This window comes from Eschrichtius robustus, chromosome 17 (genome assembly GCF_028021215.1).
Source record: "Eschrichtius robustus isolate mEscRob2 chromosome 17, mEscRob2.pri, whole genome shotgun sequence".
Taxonomy (NCBI): domain Eukaryota; kingdom Metazoa; phylum Chordata; class Mammalia; order Artiodactyla; family Eschrichtiidae; genus Eschrichtius; species Eschrichtius robustus.
In genome coordinates, this window is record NC_090840.1 from 30,074,818 (window position 1) to 30,095,614 (window position 20,797).

General features: G+C 37.7%; 1 protein-coding gene and 1 pseudogene across 3 annotated transcripts in view; both read right to left on the bottom strand.

The window, feature by feature from the left end:
* Positions 1 to 19,207, bottom strand: part of RMDN1 (regulator of microtubule dynamics 1) — a 36,466-nt gene extending 17,259 nt beyond the window's left edge. For 2 of the 3 annotated variants that reach the window (XM_068525877.1, XM_068525875.1), the window contains exons 1-2: positions 18,957 to 19,207; positions 4,497 to 4,614 (exon numbers count right to left, since the gene is read on the bottom strand). In XM_068525877.1, the coding sequence (XP_068381978.1) occupies positions 4,497 to 4,614; positions 18,957 to 19,085 (247 nt within the window). In that variant the 5' untranslated portion in view covers positions 19,086 to 19,207. Of the gene's footprint in view, positions 1 to 4,496; positions 4,615 to 6,113; positions 6,275 to 18,956 lie in introns of those variants that run through there. The other variant, XM_068525876.1, reaches the window with a different exon arrangement.
* Positions 1,434 to 2,548, bottom strand: LOC137751170 (L-lactate dehydrogenase A-like 6A; annotated as a pseudogene).
* Positions 19,208 to 20,797: the final 1,590 nt, after the last annotated feature.

A 20,797-nucleotide genomic window follows, 5' to 3' on the forward strand; every position in this document is an offset into this window, starting at 1 on the left:
TATTAAAACCTTGGAAAATAAAAAATTAGAAAACTTATTCTGGTACTGACTTAATATGACACATTTTAAAAAATGAAAAAAGTAATTTTCTGTTAGGAATTTATGGTACCCTTACCCTCCACACAAAGCCTTTGTTATTGCTGCCGCTGTGAAGGAAAAATCCATTGCAGAAAATGATATGATATCCACTTACAGCACGGAAAATTATTAATTTGCATGGAATGCAACACACTGTTTTACTAGATTCTTTTTATGATCTAACTTATACAGACATTGTTATGGAAAAAGAGTCAAATCTGTCATCAAAAAATGTAGATGAAGTTAACTACACAGAGGATCTGAAACTTAAATCAGAGGCACTATGCTTCAACCAACTCATTAATGAGTTTAGATATTACAACAAAAACCATAAAACTTATAGACAGTGTAATGCTCTAAAAAAGTTGACTAGTTACTAAAAAACCCAGTTAGTCTGAATTTCAGATATTCCAATTATTACTAACAAACATACACATTTAATTTTGTCTTCTATAAGGGTGCTGTATTACTTAGTCTTACGTATAAGCCAACATTCCAAAATGTTCCGTCAAGTTACTTTATTATTTATCTTAGTATGCTTTAATCATAGTGTATGTGAGGCTAAAAAATTTTTTTTTCATTGAAGTACAGTTGGTGTACAATATTATATATTACATGTGCACTAAAATTTTTTTAAGTTTATGAAAAATTAAAATCTAGACCAGCAAAAAAAACCTCATAAATATATGACACAACTATGTAAACTGAAGTATTTTTTAAGTTAAAATCATCATGTAATTATACTAATTTAAGAAAAATTAAATGACAACAGCAAAGAAACCCTAAAATAAAGATTTTTTTTTCCTCTATAATCCTACTTCAGTCTGGTTAGGTGCTATAGTTTAGCAATATTCTTCTCATGGCCAGTTAATTTTCTTAAGTTTGCTTTCATTCTATTCTATATTTTTATCAGTGGCTGATTTTCCATATTTGGGTTATAAAAAGCCAAAGATTCTTCAAGAGTAAGTAGTAGGAAGTAAATAGTCTCAGCATTCTTAGTCAATATTTGTGGTAGGCAAAATAATGGCCCCAGACAAGCCCATATCTCAACCCCTGGACCTGTGAAAATGTACAGGTTACTAGGGCAAAGGGGAATTAAGCTTGTAGATGGAATTAAGGTTGCTAATTAGCTAACCTTAAAATAGTAAATTATCTTAGCCAGGTGGGTCCAGTATAATTACAAGAGTCCTTAAAAGCAGAAGCAGGAAGCAGAAGAAGAAAGTCACAGCTGGTATGACAATGGAAACAAAGTCAGATACACTTACTTAGGAATAGTAAAAACAAAAAAATGTAAGTATCATCCAGCATCTGGATGCTAAATAAAAAGCTGGAGGGCTAAATAAACAGGGGAGTCACTATACCCCATTTCCTTTTTCCAACTTCTACGAATTCATGTTTACTCAAGTTTGTTATACAATTCTGTAACTACTATCTCTTCAATAACTTCAGAATGGTAGCTTAAACAACTTTAAAGCATGAGCTCCTTCTGAATTTCCCAAAGTTTTTCTGCACTCTTTTTCAAACGGGCCTCCTCTTCAGGGGTCAGCTTTATCTTTGTAAGGTGTGCAATACGATTCTCTCCCAGAATACAAGGAACACTAAGGAACACTTCATTTATTCCATAGAGGTCCTTACTTATGGTGGAAACTCTCCTAAGACTCTTAAAAATGCTTTCTGTTAAATCAGCTAAAGTTAGGCCAATGGCCCAATTAATATAAACTTTCCTTTTAACCATTTCATAGCCATCGGTAATCACTCTTTGTGGACATTTTTCCACTGTTCAGGATCTTTATCTGTTCCTATATCTGAGTTTAGATCCTTCAGAGGGACACGGCAATGTTAACTCCACTCCACAAAGGTACACTTCAGTTTCCATGTTTACCAAGGATCCATCTATAACAGCTTTCAGAGTGGATAGCAAGCCTTTGCCCAATGAAGAAATGGAAATGGGTAGACTTCAGATTACAGCCACTTCCAGTAACATGGTTTTTGGCAAAGCCACTCAACTTCCAAGCTACGTAATTAAGATATCCACTGGATTGGAAGCAAATATCAGTTTGCAGCCAGGACTACACTGGGTAATACTAGAAATCATTAATTTAAAGATGGGCACATTTTACTTGACTACATAAAAGTGTGTTTCTCTTTTTCTTGGGTATGCACCTGCTGTGATAATCACTAGATTGGAGTTTGCAGGGACAAGGTAATCTTTGCTGGAAACAATATTTGGCATTTTCATGAAAGGGCTGCCATGTTGAAGAGCCACTGTCTCACCCTTCAGTTTGCCTTCATCAACATCCACAAAGGCAAGTTCATCACTCAAGCCTTTTAATGAGATGCTATTAGCACAGGCCATGACAACCAATCCAGTTCCTATAATGGAGATCTTATTGTGATGAACGGTTTCCTCTGAAGTGAAATTCTTAATAAGTTCACACTTGACAGTAGCCATCTTGGAAACGGGAGTGAAGGGTCAGCCATTGCTCAGCAGGATGTGTAGTCTGGCTGGGACACAGAGCGATCTCTGGGCAAGGGAGCCTACCCACTTGGTGATCCACAGGACTCCTGTAGCCCAGTTCACAGCCATTCACTCAAGAGGTGGAGGAAGAAAATGGAGGAAAGCCACATCAAAGTACCTTGAAGTACAAAGTCAGGAAACAGTTGACGGTTTGACACCCCCCCTCACCCTCTACTACTGTGGCTGCGCAAGGCCACACCCCAGATCATGCAGGCCTCACAGGGGCCTAGCACCTTAAAATGTTATTTTTAATTTACCAAATATGCAGTAATTTTCTGTCATTAGGACGCTTCTCAAAAAACCAACTATGATCATTAAGCCTATAAATAATTTTGACTTTGCCTTTCAAAGTCCCATATTTTGTTCCTTAGGGAAGCCCTAAGACTTTGCACTAATTTCTGTAATGGTGCTAAAGCTCACTGAAACTAAGTGTAGACGTGAAAAGAAATAGGTAAGGTCTCTGCTCTGGTACTTTGAAGAAGTTTAACTTTTTGAGCTTCTTTTCAAAAATTAATGGGGCACACACAGAAAAATCTTAGAAGTGCAACCACTGGGCACGTCTCTCAAGGATGCTTTAAAAAAAAATTAATATTGTAATGTGAAAATATGGCTTCTCCTAACTACTTTACAAGGTTGCTGTGAGAGTTAAAGTTATGATGAAAAGTCTAGGGAGATTAAAAAGCTGAGTTTTAAGTATTTGCCAAAATATGTCATTGAGCCAGTGACAAAACCAAGTCCTCTACTTTGTCCTTCATGAAAATAAATGATACATTAAACAAAAGAAAAGATAAAACAAAAACGTAGCAATTCAAGTATCTGCTTTTTTAAAAATGTAAGAATAGTCATGGGCAAATGAAATCAACAAATAACTAGTACTCTTTAGCTAATCTCAAATTCTTCATCTACTAGAACTTTAATAAGAACATCTATTCAAAATCAAATCTCTTCTTTCCCAAGTACCTTCTTGATAGTTAAAAAGTGAGGACTGTGAAAAACAAAAAGGCTTATTAACTCATAAATTAAAAGTTTTTCTCTAATAGACTGAATTTTGGCTCTGTCTACATATACAACTGGTTTAACTAAATTTAATTTTTAAAATATGGCAAGTCTTATTTTATGTTTATATATCTATAGTTTGCTAAATTAAAAAATAAAAAATTGGATGGAATTTTTCTATTTTTCAGCCAGTTATTTGATATTTAGTACCAAATTGCATTGTTTATAAATAAAATGTTTTTATCTCAAAGTAATTAGACTTTTCTTAACTACATCAAGAAGAATGTAACACCTCGGCATTAAGGAAACAAAAGAATCATTGTATCATTATAAAGTAGGCACAGCCAAATAAATACATAAATAAATAAATATTTTAAAAAATAGAGGTTGGCAAACTTCTTCTATAAAGATCCAGAGAGTAAATATTTTAAGAGCAAATATTCTTTGTGGGCCAGATATGGTCTCTGTGGTATATTCTTCCCCCACCCCCGCCGGCCCCACAACCCCTCCGCCCTTTAAAAATGTAAAAAACATTCTTAGCCCAAGGGCCCTATAAAACTATAAAGTATTAATTGAGTATTTCTCACTGAAGGAGCTCTAGCTCCTAGAAGACATTTTATATATTTGAATAGATAATGCAACTAACATATTAGAGGCTAGATTATTTTCTGCTTTTCTCTAGTTGTCAGTCTGATATATATACATATACGTATATCTATATCTATATCTATATCTAAATATTTGTCTGTCCACAGTAGAGACATATAGACAAGTAGAGAAAAGCTGAAAATAATCTAGTCTCTAACATGTTAGTTGCATTATCTATTCAAAAATAATAAGTTATTAACCAAATATAACAAACACAAACAACTCTAAGTGTTCCTGATGTTTACCTTAGGCTTACCTTTGGCTGCAGCATGAACCACAGCAGCCTGGGAAATGACTTGATAAGCTTCAAAACCCAAATAAGACAAGGCAGAGAATAAAAGACTTCTTTTGAAAGCTCCTGGGTTTCCTATCACCTATGGAAAGAATTATGGTCAGGGTTAACAAACTTAGAAAATTTGAAGAAACTGCTATCCCAAGCAAAGATTACATCAATTTTCTCCTACCCCCAAGACAATCAATCCTATGAGTATTGGAAGCTCAAAATTTACTTTGTCAAATTCTTCAGTAAAACTATTTCACATAATTACTTTATAGGGAGAGCATATCCTGCTAAGAAAAGATTCTTAACAATGGCTGATGGTGGTAGCTTATGTAACAATCACAGTTATGCTGATAAGTGCTGGACTGGAAGATCTACATTTTATCTGAGGAAGCATGGATATTATAATTTCTTGAAATAAAATAAGAGACCAATATAATTAATATCAACCTTAAGAACAGACAAGATGAAAGATATCAAATATGGTAATTACACATAAAAAATATACATGGCTTTAAATAAAGCTATCTTCAAAAGTGATCCATGAAACCCAGTTTTAAAATAAACCATGAATAAAATAAAGAGCATATCAAAACAGATTTAGAAATTAATTTTCATAATTATGGCCAGAATTCTCAAGACCAATGGCAAAGGAATATATGGATATCACTGCAGCAATTCTTCCCTTTTTTTTCACATAGCATCAATTTTGTCCTTTCTGTCAATTTATTCCCATCTGTATAAAAACAAGCTATACTATCTTTGTAAGCTGTAATTGTTCCCTTCTTAAAAACAAAACAAAAAGCTTCCTTTTGACTTCACATCTCCCTTCAGTCTCATTCTCCAAATTCTCTTTTCAGCAAAACTCTTTCAAAAAGTTGTCTAGAGCTCTGTCTCCACTTTCTCTCTTCCCATTTTCTCTTGAGCTCACACAAATCACTTTTACCCCCACAACTCCACTGATGGTATTCTAGTTAAGGTAACCAAGGATGCTATTTCCTAGTAAACTCTCATATTACTTGATCTATCAACAGCATTTGACAGCGGTTCACTCCCTCCTTTTTTAAAAAAAAAATCATAAGTGGTTAATATAAGAAATTTTTAAAATATTGCTTTATTGAGATATGTGACATAAAATAAACTGCATATTCATAACGTGTACCATGTGTTAAGATATACGTAAACCCGTAAAACTATCACCACAATCAAGATAATGAACATATCCATCAATCCCCCAAATTTCCTCGTCTTTTTATAATTCATCCAACCCCTTTCCTCAGTACTTGCTGTGTTCTCTCACTCTTGAAGCACTCTTCGCTTAAGCTTTTGTAATACTACTCTCTTGAATTTACTCCTATTTCAATAACTGCTCCTTCTCTTTTGTTGGTTCCTCATCTCCAAAACCTCACTGCCCAGGTGTGTCCTGGGTTTAATCTCAGACCTTCGTTTCTCTACACATATCATTTTGGTGATCTCATTTTGTTTCATGGCTTTAAACGCCATCAACATGCCAAAAACATGCAAATTTTTAAAAGCCCAGAGGTCTCCGCTTAACTTCAGAATCATATATCCCGCTGCCCAAACAACATTTACCTCCACATGAAGTATAACAGGCATCTCAAGTATCAGCCAAAACAGCTATTGTTTCCCTCAAGTCCACTTCACTCAGTTTTCCCCTTCATGGTATTCACCTTGTACATTAGCCATTACTCAGCACAATGCCTTCCATACAATGAATTCTGAAAAAATATTTGCTGAAAAAAAAATTTGTTGAACAAAAGAAACAAGCTATCTCTTAAATATGTCTTTTCTTCAACACTGATTATAATGATTTCAAGCTAGAAGGAACTCAAATATACAAACTCATCACTAGATGGAAAGGAATGTGTCACCACCATCTCCTGGTTTTTCTACTACTTCTTGCCAGCTCCTCCTCCTCTTAAATGTTGGAATTCCTCTGTGATAGGCCTTCTTCTCATCTTACTATTAAATACATTTGACCCTCCAACAACACAGGTTTAAGCTGTGTGGGTCCACTTATATGTGGATATTCTTCAATAAATATGTACTACAGTACTGAACAGTTGAACCCACAGATACAGAGGACTGACTGTAAAGTTACAGGCAGATTTTCGACTGCTTGGGGGGTCAGCACCCTTAACCCCTGCATTATTCAGGGGTCAACTGTACTTTCAACTTCTACCATGGCATCATTTACAACTATATGCTAAAGTCTCCTGAATCTCGATCTCCAGCCCAGGCATCAGAAGGTAAAAATCAGACCTATCAAACTACTGTCTATTCCACATGTTAACTTGGCTATCTCATCATATTCACCTTAATTACCCCAAAAGATAACTCACCTCCTCCTTTATCCCTCCAAATTGTTTTCTTTGGTCCTATCCCAGGAAATAGCACCACCATCCACACTGCTAGAGTAGCCAGAAAACTGAGAATCATCCTTGACTTCTTCCTTTGAACTCCCACATCAAAGCTATCTTTTAGGTCCACTTAGTTTACATCATTAATATCCTTTTATTGCATCCACTTATTTCCATTTCCATGGCTACCACTAAAGTTCAAACCACCACATAATCTCACCTGTCCTATAGCAATGATCTTTTATTTGGTTTCCAGCATCCACTCTAGCCTATCTATTCTTGACACTAGAAAAAGTTATTTTTTAACTCAAATCTGATCTTATGAATTCTCTGTTTAAAACTCTTTCATGATTTCCTATAACCTTTAGAATAAAATAAAAAATATTTAACATGGTCTACAAGGTTTTCAGAATCTAGTTGTGGTAGGCAGCCTCTAAAATGGTCCCCAATGGGTGCTGGTTCAAGATGACAACATAGGAGGAAGCTGAACACACCTCCTCCCACAGACACACCAAATCTACAGCTACATATAGAACAAATTCCTCTGAAAGAAACCCCCAAACTAGCTGAGTGACTCCTCTACATCAGACAAAGGAGGAAAAACCCACATCAAAACAGGTAGGAGAGGCTGAGACAAAATTTTCCCATAAACCACACCTTTGGCATGGAGACCCAGTATTGGGAGCGAACTCACAACCCTGAGCTTCTCCCTGAGGAGCAAAGGGCTTGAACCCCACACTGGGCACCCCAACTTTAAAGACTTGTACCTGAGAGGTGAACCCCAAAACATCTAACTTAGAAAGCCAATGGAGCTTGCGTCCATGAGACCCACAAGGCTATAGCAAACTGAGAAACAGGTCTTTAAGGGCTCATGCACACTCACCCATCCCAGAGCCCAGCACAGAGACAGTCAACTGAAAAGCACCCAGACTTTCTGTGAAAGACACTTATTTGCTTATCTTATCTTCAGCCAGAGGAGCAGGTATCTAATTTAACACACAGTAATCATTTCCAGAGATCTCAGAGGGTGGGCACTATCAAAGCACTCTTGCTTTGCCATGCTCCAGGTAACCAGTATCTCCCCCAAAAGCGTCTGTGCATACTTTTGGTGCTCCGGTTTTTGCAGCTGCCACCAGGGGACACCCCCTGTTCGCTTGACTCTGGTGGCCAATGAGGCTTATGTTCATGAGTTTCACAGAACTGTAACAAACAGAAAAACAGTTCTAAAGTGGCTAACTCCCCACCCCCACAGGGCACAGTACACTAAGTTCCCTACATACGAACATTCAAGTTGAGAACTTTCAAAGATTTGAACATGCGTTCTCATGTCCAATCATGTAAGTTAGTTCACATGTCTGCAATACATTGTCATGTGTGGGCATCCTCTACAAGTGGTTGTGCTTTTGTGTATTTTACTATACAGTACTGTACACAATACAGTAGTACAGGATCTTTATTTCAAGCCCAGGATGTCCAGAAGCAAGTGTAAAAGCAGCAGTGATGTAGCTGGTACTGCTAAGAAGCACCAAGCGATAACAATGGAAAGAAAAGTGAAAATAATTGAGAGTGGAGCGAGGCAAAAAAATTGTAGACGTCACTCATTCTTATAACCCGAATGGTTCAACCATTGGCACAATTCTAAAGAACAAGGACAAGATTGTGGACCATGTGAAGTCCACTGTGCCGATGATGTCAACAATAATATCGAAGAAGCGTGGAAAAGTGATGGAGGAGATGGAGAAACTTCTCAGTGTGTGGACGCAGGATCAGCATCAGCGCTGAGTCTCGTTAAGCTTAATGCTGATTCAAAAGAAATGTAAAAGCCTTTATGAAGACTTGAAGAAGAAACATGGCAAAGAACCAGAGGGAACATCTTTTAATGCCAGTCATGGCTGTTTTCATCGGTTCAAGTCTAGAGCCAACTTTCACAACGTAAAAGTAAGTGGTGAGGCAGCGGGTGCAGATACGGTAGCTGCCCAGGAATTTCCTGAAATGCTTTGAGAAATTACTGATGAAGGTACATATTTACCCAAGCAGGTTTTTAATGTGGATGAGACAGGACTGTACAGGAAGAGGATGCCAGACCGAAATTACACCAGTAAGGAGGAAAAGTTGATGCCAGATTATAATGCAACAAAGGATAGGCTAACTCTGTTGTTTGGTGGCAATGCTTCCAGCGATACGAAGCTGAAGCCTCTCTTAGTTTATCATTCAGAGAACCCAAGAGCCCTTAAAAATATAGCCAAGGGCTCTCTTCCTGTTGTATGGAAGAGTAACCCCAAAGTCTAGGTTACACAGGCCATTTTCCAGGATTGGTTTTTCCACCACTTTATCCCGGAGGTAGAGAAATATTGCTTGGAGAAGGATGTCCCATTCAACATTCTTCTGTTGCTCGACAATGCTCCAGGCCACCCCCCATTCATGGGTGACTTTCATCCCAAAGTCAAAGTAGTGCATCTGCCACCAAATACTACGTCACTCACCCAACCTGTGGACCAGGGAGTTACAGCGACTTTCAAGAAACATTATCTACGTCACACTTTTTGTCAGGCAGTAAAGGTGCGTGATCAATCAGGAACAACCTTGTGACAATTTTGGAAGGACTATACATCTACAAGGCCATAAAAAATACTGACTTTGCTTGGCATGAGGTTACGGCCGTCACCATGAATGGGGTTTGGAAGAACCTTTGCCTACAGTTTGTTCATGGTTTTCATGGATTTGAGAAGGTGGATGAGGAGTCCAAAGAGGTCTTCAGAAACTTAGTGACCCTCAGTGAGAAGCTGGAGCTAGATCTGCGAGAGGACAACTTCACTGAACTCCTTGCTATGCAACACAAGGAGCTTACTAATGAAGACCTGATGGAACTGGAGGCCCAGAGGAAGGACAAAGAGAGACAAAAGGAATAAAAGAAATAACTAAAGAACCTAAGAGATTCACAACGCAGGAAATGGCAGAGGGATTTTCTTTATTTGAGGAGGCACTGTTAGTTTTTGAGGCACAGGACCCAAATGTAGAATGGTACACAAAGGTTGCAGCAGCTGTTCGGAATGCAATCCAGTGCTACTGTGTTATCTATGACGAGAAAAAAAAGAGCTACTACCCAGACATCACTGAACTGTTCTTTCAGGAGGGTAGATAGACTTGAATCCAGCAAGGAACCAGAACCTGTGCCATTAATGGCAGGCATGAGTGAAACTGCAGCTTGCCCTCCGTCTCCTGTTGCTGATGATCCTTCAGCTCTACCATCTCCCACCTCCCCTCCCTCCTTCAGTCAGTAACTCTTCTTGCCTGTTCACTCAATGCCAGCCCCTGTATGCCAGTTGTTGTACTGTACTACTGTATTTTTCAAGGTACTGTAGTGTAAGATTAAAAATGTTTTCTTTATTTTTTGTGTTTGTTTTTTATGTATTATTTGTGTGAAAAGTATTATAAATCTATTACAGTACAGTACTATGTAGCCGATTGTGTTAGTTGGATACCTAGGCTAAGTTTGGTGGACTTATGAACAAATTGAACTGATGAATGTGCTCTCGGAAAAGAACTTGTTCGTACGTAGGGGACTTACTGTACAGAGAAAACAGACTGAAATGCACCTCCAGGCTTTCTGTGACAGAGGCCTATTAGCTTATATTCATAGCTAGGCCTAAATGGAAGGTCGCTAATTAAATACACATATTAGGGGCCAATTACAATCCTTTCCAATTATAAAACCTCAGGAAAAGACCTTAATAAAGTGGAAACCAGTGATTTACCTGATAAAGTGTTCAAAATAAGCCACAAAGATGCTCACTGAGCTCAGAGGAAGAATGATGAACAAAGTGAGAATTTCAACAAAGGAACAAAAAATATAAGAAAGTACCAAACAGAAATCATAGAGCTGAAGAATACAATAACTGAAATGAAAAATACAACAGAGCAGTTCAACAGCAGACTAGAAGAAGTGGAAGAAAGTATCAGTGAACTTGAAGACAGGGCAATGGAACTCATCCAATCAGAGCAGCACAAAGAAAAAAAAAAAAAAGAATAAAGAAGAGTGAAGATAGTTTAAGGGACTTAAGGGACAACATCAAACAGACCAATATTTGTATTATAGGTGTCCCAGAAGGAGAAGAGAAAGAGGCGGAAAACTTATTTGAAGAAACAGTGGCTGAAAACTTCCCTAATCCAGGGAAGAAAACAGACATCCAGATCCAGGAAGCCCAGAGAATTCAAAAAAAGATGAATCAAAAGAGACCCACACCAAGACACATGAAAATTAAAGAGTCAAGACAAGCAGGGAACCTTAAAAGCAGCAAGAGAAAAGCAACGTGTTACATACAAGGGATTTCCCTCCCACCCCAAGACTTATCAGCAGATATTTCAGCAGAAACTTTGCAGGCGGGAAGGGAGTTAGGCACAATATATTTAAAGTCCTGAAAGGAAAAACTGCCAACTAAGAACACTCTACCTGGTAAAGTTGTCCTTCAGAATTGAAGGAGAGATTAACAGTTTTCCAGACAAGCAAAACAAGAAGTTTATCATCACTAGAATGGTCTTACAAGAAGCCTTAAAGGGACTTCCTTAATTTAAAATGAAAGGGTGCTGATTAGTAACAGGAAAACATATGAAAGTACAAATCTCACCAGTAAAGGTAAATACATATGAAAATTGGGAAAATCTAATGTTGTAAAGGTGGTGAGCTAATTGACTATAAAGCTAGTAGTAAAAATAATTTGTTAACAGACACACAAAATAAAAAGAAATAAACTGCAACATCAAAAACATACAATGTGGGGGGGAGGGGAGAAGTAAAAACATACAGCTTTAGAATGCATTCAAATTTAAGTTGCTATCAACTTAAAGTAGACTGTTAAAACTCTAAGATGTTTTATGTAAGCCTCACGGTAACCACAAAGCAAAAACCTATAGGAGGGGCTTCCCTGGTGGCACAGTGGTTAAGAATCTGCCTGCCAATGCATGGGACACGGGTTCAAGCCCTGGTCTGGGAAGATCCCACATGCCGCAGAGCAACTAAGCCCGTGTGCCACAACTACTGAGCCTGCGCTCTAGAGCCTGCGAGCCACAACTACTGAGCCCGCGTGCCACAACTACTGAAGCCCGCATGCCTAGAGCCCATGCTCTATAACAAGAAAGCCACCGCAATAAGAAGCCTGTGTACCGCAACGAAGAGTAGCCCCCACTCGCCACAACTAGAAAAAGCCCGTGCACAGCAACAAAGACTCGACACAACCAAAAATAAATAAAAGAAAATAAATAAATTAAAAAAAAAACAACTATAGGAGATATGCCAAAGAGAAAGAGAAAAGAATAAGCATTCCACTTCAGAAAATAAACAAATCACAAAGGAAGAGAGCAAAAGAAGAAGAAAGGAACAAAAGAATTACAAAACAACCAAAAAACAATTAACTAAATGGCAATAGTAAATCCATACCTATCAGTAATTACTTTAAATGTAAATGGACCAAATTCTCCAATCAAAAGACAGAGTGGTTGAATGGATTAAAAAAAAAAAAGAAAAAAACAGACTCAACTATATGCTGCCTACAACAGAAACAATTCAGCTTTAAGGACACACAAAGACTGAAAATGAAGAATGAAGGGATGGAAAAAATATTCCATGCAAATGGAAACCAAAAGGAAGTTGGGGTAGCTGTGTCAAACAAAACATACATTAAGACAAAGACTGTAATAAGAAACAAAGAATGTCATTATATGACGATATAACGTTTGTAAACATGCATCCAACATAGAAGGACCTAAATATATAAAGCAATTATCAACAGACCTAACAACAGAAATAGATGGCAATACAATAACAGTAAGGGACTTCAATACCCCACTTTCATCAATGGATAGATCATCCAGAAAGAAAATCAATAAGGAAACACTGGCCTCAAACAACATGTTTAACCAGATGGACTTAATGGGCATATATAGAACATTCCATCCCAAAGCAACAGAATATACAAGCATACATGAAACATTCTCCAGGACAGATCATAATGTTAGGTCACAAAATAAGTCTTAATAAATTTAAGAAGATTAAAATCATATCAAGCATTTTTTCTAACCACAATGGTATGAAACTAGAAATCAATTACAAGAAGAAAATTCACATATATATGAAGATTAAACAACATGCTACTGTACAACCAATGCTTCAAAGAAGAAATGAAGAGAAATTTTTAAAAAAACACCTTGAAAAAACTGAAAATGGCAATACAGCATACCAAAATCTGTAGGATATAGCAAAAGCAGTTCTAAGAGGGAAGTTCATAGTGATAAATGCCTATGTTAACAAACATGAAAGATTTCAATTCAACAACTCACTTTACATCTCAAGGAGCTGGAAGAAAAAAAAAAGAAAAAGAAAAACAAACAAAACCCAAAACTAGCAGAAGGAAGGAAATAACTAAAATCAGAGGGGGAACAAATGAAATAGAGACTAAAAAGACAAGAGAAATGATCAATAAAACGAAGACGTGCGTTTTTTGTTTTTGTTTTTTTTAAGGTACACAAAACAGACAAACATTTAGCTAGATTCACCAAGTAAAAAAGAGAAGACTCAAATAAATAAAATTATAAATGAAAGAGGAGACAGCACAACCAATACCACAGAAGTACAAAGGACCATAAGAGTCTACTATGAACAATCATACACCGACAAATTGAACCACCTAGAAGAAATGGATAAATTCCTACTAACATACAACCTACCAAGACTGTATCATGAAGAAATAGAAAATCTGAACAGACCAATTACCAATTAAGGCAATTGAATCAGTAATCAAAAGCCTCCCAACAAAGAATGGCCTAGGACTAGATGGATTCACTGGTGAATTCTATCAAACATTTAAGGAATGAATACCAATGCTTCTCAAACTCTTTCAAAAACAGAAGAGGAAAAACTTCCAAACTAATTTTATGAGGCTAGCATTAACCTAATACCAAAGTCAGAAAAGAACATTACAAGAAAAAAAAGTACAGGCCAATATCCCTGATGAACATAGATGCAAAAATCTTCAACAGAATTAGCAAATGAAATTCAATAATACATTAAAAGAATCATAAGCCAAGACCAAGTGGGATTTATTTTAGGGATGCAAGGATGGTTCAACATCTGCAAATCAATCTGATTCACCACATTAACAAAATGAATGCCAAAAATCATATGATCATCTCAATAGATGCAGAAAAAGCATTTGCCAAAATTCAATATCTATTTACGATAAAATTCTGAACAAAGTGGGTATAGAGGGAATGTACCTCAACATAATAAAGGCCATAAATGACAAACCCATGGCTAACATCACAGTCAATGGTGAAAAGTTGAAAGCTTCTCCTCTAAGATGAGAAACAAGACAAGGATACCCTCTCTTGCCACTTTTATTCAGTATAGTATTGGAAGTCCTAGCCAGAGCAATTAGGCAAGAAAAAAAAAAAAGGTGTGGGGCATACAAATTGGAAAAGAAGTAAAATTATCAGCATATGCAGATGACATGATGGCATACACAGAAAACCCTAAAAACTCCGCCAAAAAACTGTTAGAAATAATATATGAATTAAGTAAAGTTGCAGCATATAAAATCAATATACAAAAAATGTTGTTTTTATATACTAATAACAAACTATCAAAAATAGAAGTTAAGAAAATAATCCCATTTACAGTTATATCAAAAAGAATAAAGCACCTAGGAATAAATTTAACCAAGGAGGTGAAAGACCTGTACACTGAAAACTAAAAGACACTGATGAAAGAAATTGAAGAGGACATAATGGAAAGATATTCCATGCTCATGGTTTAGAGGAATTAATATTGTTAAAAGGCCCATACTACCCAAAGCAATCTGCAGGTTCAGTACAATCCCTATAAAATTTCCAATGGTGTTTTTCACAGAAATAAAACAATCCTAAAATTTGTATGGAATTACAAAAGACCCCAAATAGCCAAAGCAATCCAGAGAAAAAAAGAGCAAAGCTGGAGGCATCATGCTGATTTCAAACTAAATTATAAACCTATAGTGATCAAAACAGTATGGTATTCACATAAAAAAAAGACACATAGATCAATGCAACAGAATAGAGAGCCCAGAAATAACCCCACGCCTATGTTGTCAGTAATTATTGACAAAGGAGTCAAGAATATATAATGGGGAAAGGACAGTCTTTTTGGTGTTGGGAAAACTGGACAGCCACATGCAAAAGAATGAAACTGGACCACTACCTTATACTCCATACACAAAAATTAACTCAAAATGGATTAAAGACTTCATTGTAAGACCTGAAACCATAAAACTCCTAGAAGGAAACATAGGGGTAAGCTCCACGACACTGGTCTTAGCAATGACTTTGAATTTGACACCAAAAACAACGGCAACAAAAGCAAAAACAAACAAGTGGGACTTCATCAAACTGAAATGTTTCTGCACAGCAAAGGAAACAATGAACAAAATGAAAAGGCAACCTACCGAAAGGGAAAAAAATATTTGCAAATCATATATCTGATAAGGGGTTAGTATCTAAAATATATTAAGAACTCATATAACTCAACAGCAAAAAAACAAACATCCAATTAAAAAAATGAGTAGAGGATCTGAAGAAACATTTTTCCAAAGAAGACATACAGAGAGCCAAGAGGTACATGAAAAGGTACTCAACATCACTAATCACCAGGGAAATGCAAATCAGAACCATAATGAAATCTCACCTCACACCTGTTAGAATGGCCATTATCAAAAAGACAAGATATAACCAGTGCTGGAGAGGATTTGAGAAAAGGGCACTCTTGTACACCATTGTTGGTAATGTAAATTGGTGCAACCACTATGGAAAACAGTACGGTGGTTCTTCCAAAAATTGAAAATAGAATGTCAATATGATCCACCGATTCCACTTCTGGGTATTTATCCAAAGGAAACAAAAACACTAACTTGAAAAAATATATGCACCCCATGTTGCACTGCAATATTACTTACAATGGCCAAGACATGAAAGCAACCTAAGTGTCCATCAATGAATGAACAACAACAAAATGATACACACACACACAAAATGGAATATTATTTAACCATTGGAAAAAAAAGAATTCTTGCCATTTGCAACAACATGGACCTTGAGGGCATTAGGCTAAGTGAAATAAATGAGAGAGAAAAAGACAAATACAGTATGATCTAACTTATATGTGGAATCTAAAAAAAAAAATCCAAACTCATGTACAAGAGCTTGGTGGTTGCCAGAAGCAAGGGAAGAGGGGCTGGGGGTGTGTGGAAGAGGTGGGTGAAATGGGTGAAGTTGGACAAACTTCCAGTTATAAAATAAATACATCTTGAGGATATAATGTACACCACAGTGACTATAATTAATAATAATGTACTGCAATATTTGAAAGTTGCTGAGAGAATAAATCTTAAAAGTTCTCATCACCAGAAAAAAAATTGTAACTATGTGTGGAGATTGATATTAACTAGCCTTACTGTGGTGATCATTTCACAATATATACAAACACAAATACTGAATCATTATGTTGTACACCTGAAACTAATACATGTCAATTATCTCTCAATTTAAAAATAAATAAAATAAAATGGGCCTCAATGAGCCCTGCTTTCTGATATTCACTCCCCTGTGCAATCCCCTCCCCTTAAATGTAGACTGAACTTTCTGACTCCCTTGTAAGAAACAGAATATGCAGAAGTGAACAGATGTTACTTCTAAGATTAGGTTATAAAAAGACTGTGGCTTCCATCTTTGATACTCACTCTCTCATGTGTTCCTTCTGACTGCATGCCTGCCATGGGGGAATCTAGCTGCTGTGTCATGAGGCAGCCCTGAGAAGAAGCCCTCCTGGTGAGTAACAAAGGCCTGCCTACAGGCACATGATGAGCTTGGAAGCAGAACTTTCCCTTTACCCTCAAGTTGAGCCTTCGCACGAGCCCTTAGCAACTGAACAGGCTGATTCAACCTTATGAGAGATCTTCAGCTAGAGGCACCCAGATAAACCTCATGTGGATTCCTAAGCAACAGAAACCATGAGATAATAAACGTTTGTTGCTTTAAGACATTATGTTTTGTGATAATTTGTTATCAATAATAGATAACTAATAAACTGGTACTTGCCTAACTTTTCAGCCTTGGTTTATTTCAGTTTACTCTTCCACTCCAGGCTTCAGTCATACTTTCAGTTCCTCAAAAATGCCAACTTTTCTTACCTCAAATCCTCATGCTACTCTCTACAGGCATGTTCTTTTGTGCTCATCTTCCCTTTATCAAGTGTTTATATCACATCTCTAACTGCTTACACACTTCCCCTTTTCCCTTTAAGATCAGGTTAGGTGTAATTTTGCTTCCCTTTTCCTAACACTTAGCATTCATTACATTTACTCAATAACTACCTTTCCTTCTGTCAGATCAGTGAGAAAAGGGTTGTTTCTCACGTTCATTATACCCCCAGAGCTTAGAATAGTCTTGCTCATAGTAAGCACTCAGTACAAATTTGCTGAAAAATAAACGTTCAGAGATGAGTGTTTTGCAGTATAGACTACAAATTGAAAAAGACAGAAAAATGAAGTCTGAGTTACTCAAAAGTAGCCCCCAATCTCTGCAAACCCCTGGGGAATAAATACCTCAAACTCAACTTATTGACATCAAGCAGGGAGGAAGGTCTAGGAAACAGAAAAACAGAAATGATAAGGCTATGAAAACACATGAAAAATTGGAAATCTGGTAATAATAAATAGTTCCACCCCCCTAAAAATTCACTATACTTAGAGGGAGGAAAGAATTTTCTTTATTGCCTTTGGCTTAGGGCAGAGTTTTACTACCTACAAATCTCTCTAGTATCTCATGATTGTGATTTTTTTCTGTCCTTTTCTATCTTGCTTCTCTAGTTTTCAGTTTTTTAGCACAATGGCCATATGCAGCTCATGTGCTCTGTAGATACTCGGAGTATCTGGAGATACATCTTTCTAGCTGTGTGGCTTGGATACATTATTTAACCTTATTTCAATTTCCTCTTCTAAAAAAATGGATAAAATAACAGTTCTTATTTCATAGGGTGCATGGAAACATTTCAGTACACAACTAAATCAGGTAGTGCTTAACACAACACCTGGTTATAGTAAGCCTTCAATAAATGTTATTATTATCTAATAATAGTGGATCATTCCACTAAAATGAAATTTTAAACTCACCAAAGCTCTAATTTGGAAACTTGAGGCTAGTTTCATACTTAGTACTCCTCCCATCCCTCTGCTCATATCATCTAACCCATCTGGCTATAAGCTCTTCCAAGGAAAGGGATCAAGCCTTACTGTCTTTCAACCCTCCCCCACCCCACAACTCTGAACACATAGCAGGCAGTCAAAAATGTATATTTAAAATAATTTAAAATAATGAAGCACCTAGTTCAAATGATATATATCCAGTGCACACCCTCACCCTTCAATCCCCTTTCAGAGATAAACCTAGGCCAATCAGTCTAACAGAAATGCGAAAATTGGGATGACAATCTAACATCCCAACATCCTTCCTTAACGTTATGCAGATGAAACAAGAAACTCAAAAATAGTTTTTAAACCTAAATAGTGCATAAATCTCTGGTTCTGAGCCGTAGGAACTTTCAAAATCACACAGCAAACTTCTCAAAGTGCGGTAGACTGACAGCCTCAGGTGCTATTACCATATCTGGCCGTCACCGAAAGCTAACATTATCTCACAGAGGTCAAGGTCTTTCTCCCCTACAGTTCTCCTTGCATTTACACAGGAAAGACAGGCATGAGGCAGATTCTCCGGAGTGACGGGAGCGTCTGGGGTGGGGGGGGGGGCTCACTCCTCCTCCTCCGACCCGTTTTCAGAGAGGAACTGGGCTTGCGAAAGGGAGAGGACCTGTCCGTCGCGGTCACCGGGAGAGCTCCAGGCACACCAGGCCCCGAACTCCTTCCTCAGTTCACCACATACCCTAAGGTGACGCGGGGCCACCGAGCCTGAAGAAGGAAGGGGCCGCCGGAGCCCAGCCGGTAGGGGAGAAAAGCGGGAGCCAGGACGGCGAGGGTACCTCAGCGCCGCGGAGTCGCCAAAGAACGCACTGCTCCCGGCTGCCAGCAGCACCCGTCGGGAGCCGAGGTCCCAGGGCAGCGCTACGTCCCAAAGGAAGGGAGCGCCAGAGTCGCAGGGATAGCGCCATGATCCGCGGCTCCCAAGCCTGACCCCTCACCCCTTTGCCTGCTACGAAGCGGGGCGGAGCGAAAAGCGCCCCAGTCTCTCCACAAAAAGCAGCGTCTGCCGGCTTCCGGCCCCGCTCCTCTTCCTCTCCGCAGCTTCCGGTCCATGGTTTCGGGGGGCGGGAAATACCTCGATTGGGTGGGACTTAGTGGCCTTGCTGCGCCTGCGCCGAGTGGACTGGGGCAGGGAGATAGCGCCCTTCGGGCTGCTGGCTTTTGGCCGTCCTGGGTGTCTGTTTTGGCTTTGGCTCAAGGATAGATCACCAGAACAGACTTGAAAGCGCTGAAATAGACCCAAGAATTTCCGTATGCAAGCAAATAATGATTTGTTATTTATAATTCTCTGGTGCCTTCAAAGGTGGGGAGAATCCTGGTACTGGAGGGTACTTTTAGGAAATAAACCCTTGTTAGAATTAAACTGTTTTACATAAAGAAGGGAATGGAAGAGGTTGAGAGACTGGAGGGGGAGTTTCTCGGGGAGAAGGGAGAAGCCAGAGACGGGCAAAGAATGACCAGCCCACAGTGATCCAACAAGAAAGACTAGGGAGAGGAGGCCTCTTGACAGAAGGTTGATGGCGTTGTATGCTTTGGGATGTGTCGTATAAAACCCCTGGCTTCCCCTCAGAATATTCAGTAAGGTCGGTATTGCTTTTTCACTGGACTGGAATTCTTTTGGAGGGGATGAAGAGGTTTTGAATCCTACTTCAGAGTTGATGTGGGAGAAAACACAAGCTGCAAACCTACTATATGGATTATATGAAATTTTTTTATGGGCAATAAGGGAAGATAGTTATAGTTTTTAAAAAATTAGGTTACATTTATGTAGTACTTTCAATACTATGTAGTGAATTAACAAACACTTTTATTTCATTTGATCTTCCCAACGACCTTGTGAAGTAAGTGGTATCCCAAGTTAATAAACAAGTGAACTATAGCTCAAAGAGATTTATTAACCAAGGTTGCCTAGCTGGTAGGTATTGGTAGAAGACTAGAATCCATGTCTTCTAACGATAAGTCCAATGCTTCTTCTATTGATTGCTCCTTCCACCACTTCCCGTTAAATCAACCATATTTCTTTATGATTACATCAGTGATATCCCTATTTTCTTTGTTTTTAACATATATTTTAAAAGATATATAGATCCTCTTCCAAACTTTCTTTTTTTACATATTTCTACTGGTAGTTTTCTCAGTATTGCTAAATAATATGTTTATACCACTGAATGCCATCATAATCCTGAGATTGAGTTTCTGATATTTCAGCCAGAGTAAAATTTTAATTAAAATTTTCATTTTGAAAAAAAATTTAGATCCTTAGGAAAGTTGCAGGAAATCCCATATATTCTTCACCTAGATTCATCCATTGTTAACATATTGCCACATTTTCTTTATCTTTCTTTACATATACTACATATAATATGCATATTCTATTCCTATTATTATTTTCTGTTGTTGAACCTTTTTAGAATAGATTACAGATATCATGACTCTTCATGCCCAGAAACAAAGACGTTCTCTTATTTAGTCCCAGTACAGTTACCAAATTCAGGAAGTTGAAATTGATAGAATACTATTATTTAATATACAAGTTTTGCTTATTGTCCCAATGCTGTCCTTTATAACAACCATTTTTTCCCCAACTTGTATCAAATCCTGATTATGTGTTGCATTTAAT